Raw genomic sequence first — 9,836 nt, 5'->3', positions numbered from 1 at the left:
CCATAGTTTAAAGCATAAAAGTTGCTTGAAAGATGGGACTATGATCTCACCTTGTATGCACGAGTAATAAGTACTTCAACAAGTAATGTGTGCAAAAGACAATGCTAGTCTTGACCTAAAAAAATAGGTTTGTATCAATATTGGTAATCATGTTTGATCAAGAAGTTCAATTAGTCCTATGGCTCGTTATGACTCGATTATGTAGCATGTGAAACAAATTGTCAAGTTTCATGCAAGATACAAGTATAGAAACAAGTTAGAAAGGTTGCATCATCATTTGGTTAAGTTTGACAAAAAGTCAAACTTTGGTCGGGTCAAAGTCAACGAAAAAGTCAACACGTTCGGGTCGGGTCCCGAACTATTTTTCCGTGCTAGTTATTCATATATAAGCATGTTAGAACAAGTGTCATGTGAATCGGAGGTCCATAGCATGCCACACATTTTTCGTATAATTGCCAAGTGGGTCAGAACCTGGACACGCCTTAGGTCGCGCCGCGACCCAAGACTCCCGCGCCGCGGCATTTAACGTGTGCTGGTACCTGGTCAGTCTCAAATGTCCAAGTCTCAAATCAAAACTCTTTCAAGCATAAATCACCAACCGCTAACACTTAGAACTCGTATCTTATGTCGTTAGAAAGGTAATTTGACAAAGAACACAACTAAATACATTTCACCAACAGACAACATCATTTGCAACAACCGACTTTCCAAGTTAAATGATCAATAAATGCACATCATTAATGTTCAAGTTCATCAATGCAAGTTTTTAATTCGGGCATTTAATGCATACATATAACACGCCGTTTTGTAGGAAATCAAGCATACAATATAACTAACCACTTACCAATAACAATTCATGACATTCAATTCATTAAATGTTCAATTCAAGTTCATCAAACCCTAACCCAAATTCACCAAAATCACTAATCAAGTTTATGAGGTTTCCTTAATCAAACTACACATCAAAATGAAGCTAGTGATTCTAGGAACACATTTAATGCTTGCACTTTAACATAACAACAACATTTAAGGAACCAAATCATCAATCAAACACACCAAACTTTCAAGTTCATGCTATTTACCAAAAATAACAAGATCGAACATATAAATCATATATTCATGTTAGACTTGAGCCATAGACACTAATTAACAACTTTATAAGTTAAAAACATCAAGAACACAAAATCTAGTGATTTTAGAAAGTTACCCAAATGTAATGAAATCGGTATGGAATCGAAGAGGAAGTTGCAAGGATTCCAAATATGTAATTTGTTTGGATTGAAGCTTGACCGATTTGATTTAGATGATGAATCTTCAAAATGGAGAAATGAGAGAAAATATGGAAGTAGTGAAAGAAAAGGAAAAATGAAAATGAAAAAGATGGGAGGTGGGGTTGACTAGTCAAAAGCTAGTCATCTCTTTGGCACTTTGGCGATTCTAGTCCCTCGAGTTCGGTTGCGGGTGCGCGAATTACCTAAACGAGATATTTTTAAAACGCGTATTAACGAGGGATGTTATACACACATAACGGAATTTAAAATAGTTAAACGGAAAAGTAAACGGAAAAAGGCGGGATGTTACAGAGAAAGAGGGTACGCCAAATTAGCCATTTTTTTAAAATGGTTTTTTTTCTTATAGTAATTATAGAAATGGTTTTTTAGACAGGACAATTATAAAAATAGGAAAACCGATCTTTTAAACGCCGGTTTGGACACGTTTAAAATTCTCACTCAAACCGGCATTTCATTTGCCGGTTTGACCCTTTGACCCTAACAGTTTTCGCACCAACTGCCTCCTCATTTATTCTCCAACCTGTGACATAATTGCTGCGAATCAAAGTTGGCCACGTGTCCAAACCGGCTTTTCAATTGCAGGTTTGAAGCTTTATATAAGCCGACCTCTGGTACATCGGTTTGTATCACTCCACCATCCTCCTTCATTCTTTCCACACACAGACGGATTTTTTTAACACACACACGAATTTGAAATGGATCCCGCCCAACCTCGAGCAACTCCGCTAGACGAATCACTATTATTTTTGCAATCTCAAGGAACTCACCAAGCGTATAAGGTATTTATGGGTGCTGTTCAAGATCCTGATGATCCTGATAGATCGGAAAAATTTAAACCAAGATGATCAGATCGGGGTTTATGGCATCATATGGAAGGTCTGGCAGCCGCAGATGAGTTTATAGATCCACAGGTATACCGTTATATTGAACAAACGGGTTTAGGGCAGGTTTTCAGAATAGGATACCAACTATTAGATCACGCTCTTATTTCAGCGTTGGTTGAACGGTGGCGGCCGGAGACGCATACCTTCCACTTCCCTATTGGTAAAATGTTTTTAAACAAATAATCTGTATTTAATATAATTAGTATTTTAATTGATTAAATGTGAAAATATAGCTAATTTGTATTTAAATTAATTTATATATATATATATATATATATATATATATATATATATATATATATATATATATATATATATATATATATATGTAATTCATATATAAATGTATAATTTGTGTTCACTATATATAATTTGTATTTCTAATATTTATATTCGTATATATGTTTTGCTATATATATATATTATATAATTCATATATATATATATATATATATATATATATATATATATATATATATATATATATATATATATATATATATATATATATATGTACGTATATATTTGTATTTCTATTATTTATATTCGTATATATGTTTTGCGTAAGAGAAGCAACGATAACGTTGCAAGATGTTCAAATTTTTTATGGGGTTTACCCATAAATGGAGATGTTGTTTCGGGTGTATGGCATAGTTTAATGCCGGATCAATGGTCTGATTTTGCTGGCCAATATTTAGGGATTGATGTTCATCCTAATAACATAAAATCAGGACACATCTTATCTGCTTTATGTGCAGAGTTGAATGAGCCCATTGGTGATACTGAGAGATCTCACCAACAACGGGCTAGAGTTTATTTGTTAGCTGCATTGTCTTCCTTTCTATTCCCCGACGGTAATTCGACCAGTGCTCCGTTAAACTATGTGCAAAAGCTCATCAATGTTGAACGTTTGAGTTGGGGTAGTGCGGTGCTAGCACATGTATATAGAAATTTGTGTTGTACAGCTGAAAAGACAGACCAATCAGGCATAAATGGTTCGATGCTTTTAGTTCAACATTGGGTGTATGCAAGAATTCCTAGTCTCGCGCCACGTCTTTTGAACGATATAGTATTGACATCCAATGATACTTTGAAGGGACCGTACGGTGTGCGGTATATTATTTGTAATATATATACTTCTAGTTAATAGTTACTTATAGTTCTTTTGATTATTTCATTAATGTAGGTGGTATGGACGCCGGAGCTTCGAACTTACACCCACACATGTATTGAGTACGTGTCGCAAGGTTGTCGACGTTACGCCCTAATGAGGTATTTAACGAGGATATATAAATCTACATATAAAGTTTATAAATTACATGTGGATATTAAAATGAACTAATATCTTATCATGTTGTTGAAGTTTCTTTGACTTCCGTATCGAACAATTATCAACCGTCTACCTGATGAGTGTAGAGGTGATGTTAACTTGTGGACATACCGTGGCGCTATTCTATTTTGGGCTACGATTGAGATGCATCTCCCAAATAGGGTATGCAGACAGTTCGGATGGATTCAGGATATTCCGCCGTCGGACTTGTTGTGGACACCGCAATGGAATCATGCCATACACCGCACAACCGTACGATCAAGAGCAAACGCGGATATAAGACTAACGAAACCGCAAGTTGAGTACATTGGACAGTGGTATGAACGAGCAACTCGGGGCTATATGCCTACGGCGGGGGTGGGCACTGGCACGACTGCTCGTTACTTTCCGTGGTACTACGCACGTACAATTGTTACTATGCGTAATATTAGGAGACCACAACCCGCCAACCAATATCGTGATTGGGCAACCGAAGAGAATCTTTATGTACGTAAAATAATTAGTGTTGCTCTTGAATTAGTGTTAATATTTGTGTGAAATGAATTAGTTTTAATATTTGTTTACATTTACCTATTGTGCAGGAGGAGAGTTTAGCGAGGATAAGCGCGATGGCTACATCTCAAATGCAACCAAACAGTCAACCAAACCTGCAGGCTTTTGTTGACTTTCCGCGTCATTTGATGGGCATCACGCATCAAACTCAGCATGATCCGGGATTCCAGTTCTATGGTACACAAAACTACCAATGGCCGGATTATGGTTTCCCTCAATATACAAATCAGGGTCAATCATCCAGTGCCACCCCACACCAGAACGTGTCTATAGGGGATTATGGTTATGGTACTACCCCTCATCAAACACCAATGAACTCATCATTTGATATGGGAAGTCTATCAACCCCAGTGAACTCTGCGTTTGATTTGGGATCTCAACGAACTCAAATATATGTTCGGCGAAACTCTCCCTTGGCATTCCCGGATTTTGAAGGTACATCACAAGTTGATCATAATGTTCATGATGCGATGGATCTAGGTTATGATGAGCCCGACCCACAACCATAGCAACTTCGGAGGAGTGACCGGGTTTTAAATCCACCACGATGTGGTACCGGTGGACACAAACATTGGCATAGACGTGGACGTTGAATGAGCGTATTATAAATGATTGTAATAGTATGGGTGTTTTAATGGTTGTTTTAATAAAAACTCTTTTATTTTAATGAATGTACTTTTATTATATTTTGTTATAATGAATAATTTGTTATTTGAAAACTCATTTTACAAACTACAAATTATTATAATTAAATGATAAAAACATAATATAATATGAAAAACAAAAAATAATCTAATTATTTATAAACGAATAAATAATTAATTAATGAAAAAAAAATTATATAAAAATCATAATAAAATAACACAAACATAACATAAATAAGGAAAAAAAATATAAAATTGCAAACCGGCATTTCAAATGCCGGTTTGGTTAAAAATACGGATCCACGTCCGAAACCCTAATTTCTTGTAACGGTGACATCAGAAAACCTCAAACCGGCGAATGAACAATCGGTTTGGCTTTAAAAACATCAAACCGACAAATGAATAACCGATTTACCCATGTTTATAAATTTTTTTTTTGAAAAACTATTTCTGTAAAACCTTTAAATATATTTACTATTTTGAAAAAAAATCCAAATTAGCATCTGAATGTTCGAGAGAAGGTGGTAATTCTGTGACAAACTCATCAAAATGCTTCGGTCTTGCCATTCGTCTCGTACTTGTTCGTGTGTTATATTCAGTTTGTACACGTGTTTGCACATGTATTTCATTGCTTTGAGTCCCATTATTTTCTTGAACTTCGACCGATGTTTCTTAAGTGGCCATGACATCAAGTTGTATTTCAACATCACTTGTGTGTAGTTCTCTTGAGTTGTCAATTATTTGTTGACTACTTAAGTTATTTAAATCAGTAGCCTTTAAATCAACATGTGCTTATTCAAATTTTGGTAAATTTCACTTTCATCACACATATGTTGGACACTAGGAAGGGCTTCCTCCAAAAACTCTTTTTCTATTGTTTTATGTCAATGAATGTCAAATGGAAATTTGTCTTCGACAAACGTTACGTTCCGTGACATACATCTTTTCTTCCTTTAGATCATATAATTTGTACCCGTTTTTTCCCAACGGGTAACCAAGGAACACACAAGCTCTCCCCTTTTCACCGAACTTATCTTGTTTGTACAGTGCGTCATGTACGTAAGCAAGGCACCCAAAGACTCGAAAATAGTCATAAGACGGTGTTCTTCCTAGGAGTATTTCATGAGGCGTTTTGTTGTCAATAACACGACTTGGTAATTTATTAATAATGTAGGCTGCGGTAAGAATGCAATCGCCCCAAAACTCGATTGGTAAGGACGCTTGGAATCTTAAAGCACGTCCCATCTCCAATAGATGTCGATGTTTTCTCTCGACTACTCCATTTTGTTGTGGCGTATAAGGGCATGATGTTTCAAGATTGATACCTTTGTCCTTTTAAAAGTCTTTCATGTAATTTGATTGAAACTCGCATCCATTATCTGTTCGTATCCTCTTGATTCTTTTATCAAATTGGGTTTCAACCATGTTATAGAAGGTAGTCAGGAGGTATCCAACTTGTTTTCATTAGAAACACCCAAACTCCCCGACTGTAATCATCTACAATAGACAAAAAATAGTACTCGCCATTTATTGTAGCATGCTTATATCGTCCCCAAATATCTATATGTATCAAATCAAAACATTCACTAGTTGTTGAGAAGCTAATAGGAAAAGGTAATCGACATTGTTTAGCCCGAATACAAGAATCACAATAATGGAAATCTATATCTAATTTTTTCAAAAGTTTCAACTTTTTAAGAACAGTATCAGACGTATGACCTAATCTTCTATGCCAAGCCACTTGGTTTTGTAAGACTGCCATTGCCATACTTGATCGTTTGAAGGGCTTCAAGTAGTATAAGCCATCGTGCTCTTCACCCATCCCAACCACGCTCTTGGAATGTAAGTCCTGTATGAAGCATTTGTCAGGTATGAGAGTGAGCATAGTTCAATTCACGACTTAATTTGCTCACCGACAAAAGATTACATTTAAAACCCGGGACGTTCAAAACTCGTTTTAATTAAATCCTCCTGGTAATTGAACATCACCAACTTTCTTAACAGAGACCAAGCTTCCATCGGGTATGACTAATGGTAAACAAGGAGTTTGGTCATTCGTTTGTTTAACCCAGTCATCACGGTGAGTGATATGCTCACTAGCCTCGGAGTCTATTACCCAAGAATTTTGTGTGTCAATATTATTTGACAAATTAACCGTACCTGCCATGTTGACGGTGGGAGTTGTCTCCTTTGATGTGGATTTTGCAGCCTTGATTAGTTGCACCAGATGGTCATATTCTTCCTTTGTCAAGCTTGACATTAGCCTTTCCTCATTGACCGCAGCGGCTTTCGGTTGGTTTCTTGGTTTATTTTGTTAAAACCGTTGATTGGACATGGATTTCTTTGTCCACCATTCAGGGTATCAAATGATTCAAAACAACCATCAACAGTGTGTCCATTCTTTTGACAATAAGTACAATCTTTTTCTTCAGTTTTGGCACGCTCATCTCTTTTACTCCAATTCTGATTGTTCTGTCTTCTGTCATTCGTGGATTTCTTCCACTAACTTGAAAGGCAGCTGCATCAGTGTTATGCATCCTGGAATTTCCAAATGACCTTTGGTGTTCATCTTGACTCACAATGTGAAACGAAGCCCCAACACTAGGAATTGGGTCACTACTCAATATTTGGGTTCTAACCACATTAAACTCTTCATTCAACCCCATCAAGAAGTCATACAATCTATCTTTATCACACATTATAGTAACAACTTTTTACATCACAAGTACACTTATTTCACTTACATGTTGGAAGTGGACTTACAGATTGAATTTCATCCCAAATTCCTCTCATCTTGGTGTAGTATGCTGATAGAGACATGTTATCTTGATGAATGGTGGTGATCTTTCTTCGTAACTCATACACTCGTGGAGCATTATCTTTATTAAATCTTTCATCAAGATCAACCCAAATATCCCTAGCAGTTGTACCATACTTAACACTACTCCTGATTTCCTTAGTCATGGTGCTTGTCAGCCATCCTCTCACCATAGCATTACACCGCTGCCAGTTGTTCAATTTCGTCGATCCCTCTGCAAGTTTTGGAATCGTCCCGTCTACAAAACCTATTTTATTCTTAGCGAATAGAGCATTCATTATTTCATTCTTCCAATCTGTGTAGTTTCCGTCGTGAAGAAGGTATTCGCCAACAAAATTTTGGCCAGGGTGATCGGAGGGTGTCAGATAATATGGTGAATTGATATCAATGGTGTTCTTGGCGCTAGTCTCTGCTTCGTCACCAGCCATTAAATCAGTGTTCTTGATTTCGATTGGTTTAGGGTTTTGATGAATTTATGTTTTGGTTATCGTACGATGCGAATGATCGTCGTTTGATGACTGCGATTTAATTTTCAATCGACTGAAGATTTTAGGGTTTGAAGAAAATAACAATTGTTAATTTTTCTTGATCAGTATGATTAACTGATGATCAATAATTGAATTGATTGTAGGATCTTTCCTCTAGATACCATATAAAATCTGGACAGAGATGAATACCCGAGGTTTATTTGATGTTAGATGATTTCGATTACAGCGATTGTTTACATCAATTGGTATATAAAAGCAATTAAAAGCAACAGGTATATGTACTAACAGCCTTAGTCCATTTTGACTAAGGAATACTAGTACTAACCCAATATAAAGTGTAAATGGGCTGAAGTCTGTAACGGGCTTGGTCTTGCATACTGGATTAGTCTCAACACAATCAAAAACGATTGTAAATCACAAAACCAATTCACATAGTATAATTCTCACAAGATAAGTTCAACATATTTGAACTTATTAATCTCTCTCACAGTATACACAAACAAAGACGAACGAAACCCTAATATGGGTAGAAAGAAAAAACTCGCAGAATGATGAATAATAAATTAAACAAAATAACTTAATATATAAATTAAATTTGCAACCAAGTGTCTCATGTTCCTTTTTCTTCTTTTCAACAGCTGCACCAAAGAATCATCTTTTGCACTTTAGCCACAACTTTAACTTTGACAAAATGACTCAATGGTCCCTGCACATCTTAACCCAGAATTTAGAACATGAAAGACATATCATAGTTAGATTGTTACTCAATTTAACACAAACATCTTCGCCTTTAAAGACAACAGGCACATCAACCTTCAGTTCCGTTCCTTCATCAACCCAAACGAACACCAAATTTATTGTAGCCTTCGTCTCGAAATCCCTATGTAGCTACACTCAACTATAATCACAATCAATATGAACTCAATTGAAATCCATTTATGAGTACTTGATTATCATATCCCATAACATGAAGCATAAAGTAGCTACATTCTAGTGTTTATGGTAGTTATGGCATTTCATCAAACACTTGAAATGCATAAAAATCAAATTACAAATAAACTATACAGCTCGATAACTTGTCTCAAAAGCAAACACTATTATACTTGCCTTTATTGAATTAAAATTTCCTGATTCAAGTAACGTAGATGAACCAAGCCCGGCCCTGATCTCCAGTAACAAAAGTGGGTTTATTATTGTAAAGAATCTTGATAAGGTTAACAAAGATGAATTTTAAAAATACAAACTTACATTTTCTTACCAGAAACTATCACAAACTCTTTGTAGCTTTTAATTGGGTATTCTTGAAAATCAATCAAAAAAATCAACAGTTGACACAGCTACAACAAAAACAGACTTGCACATAATTCATTTAAGTATACAATAGTTTGTATAAATTTAAAATTTCTTTTTTTTTGGTAAAGGGTTCTACCTGCTAAATATTATTTAAAAAAATAATAAAAAATACAATAAAGAACAAACGATCACAAGCGAACCTTGCGGCCTCACAAACAACCACTATCCTCGCTAGACATTACACAACTAAGAAGCCTATCAAAACCAACAAACAAAATGAAGACATACTATAACCAGCCCGACTTCATCCCGAACGGAGTCGAAGGTTTATTAGAATTTTTCCTGCCATAAACATGGCCATTTTGTTATCCTCCTATTCAACATCACTCGGTTAATCAACTAGGTTATACGCCTCATCCATAAGTGCATCAAAAGCATTGTGGACCTTCACTTGAACCCCTTTACTAGTTCCAACATGACCTGTATGATCCTTTTTATTTGTTCCAGCAACCTTCTCCTCTTGCTCGATTAAAGT

General features: G+C 35.8%; 1 protein-coding gene across 1 annotated transcript; it reads right to left on the bottom strand.

Annotated features, from left to right (window-relative positions):
• Positions 1–7,056: 7,056 nt before the first annotated feature.
• LOC139904358 (uncharacterized) lies at positions 7,057–7,948 on the bottom strand. The gene is made up of 2 exons (XM_071886296.1): positions 7,447–7,948; positions 7,057–7,388 (listed from the first exon to the last, which is right to left on the bottom strand). Exons 1-2 carry the CDS (start codon positions 7,946–7,948, stop codon positions 7,057–7,059), a joined length of 834 nt encoding a protein of 277 aa, XP_071742397.1.
• Positions 7,949–9,836: the final 1,888 nt, after the last annotated feature.

The sequence above is a fragment of the Rutidosis leptorrhynchoides genome, chromosome 1 (genome assembly GCF_046630445.1).
Source record: "Rutidosis leptorrhynchoides isolate AG116_Rl617_1_P2 chromosome 1, CSIRO_AGI_Rlap_v1, whole genome shotgun sequence".
Classification (NCBI taxonomy): domain Eukaryota; kingdom Viridiplantae; phylum Streptophyta; class Magnoliopsida; order Asterales; family Asteraceae; genus Rutidosis; species Rutidosis leptorrhynchoides.
The sequence above is the reverse complement of the archived record's forward strand: the minus strand, read 5'-3'. Positions and strand labels throughout refer to the sequence as shown.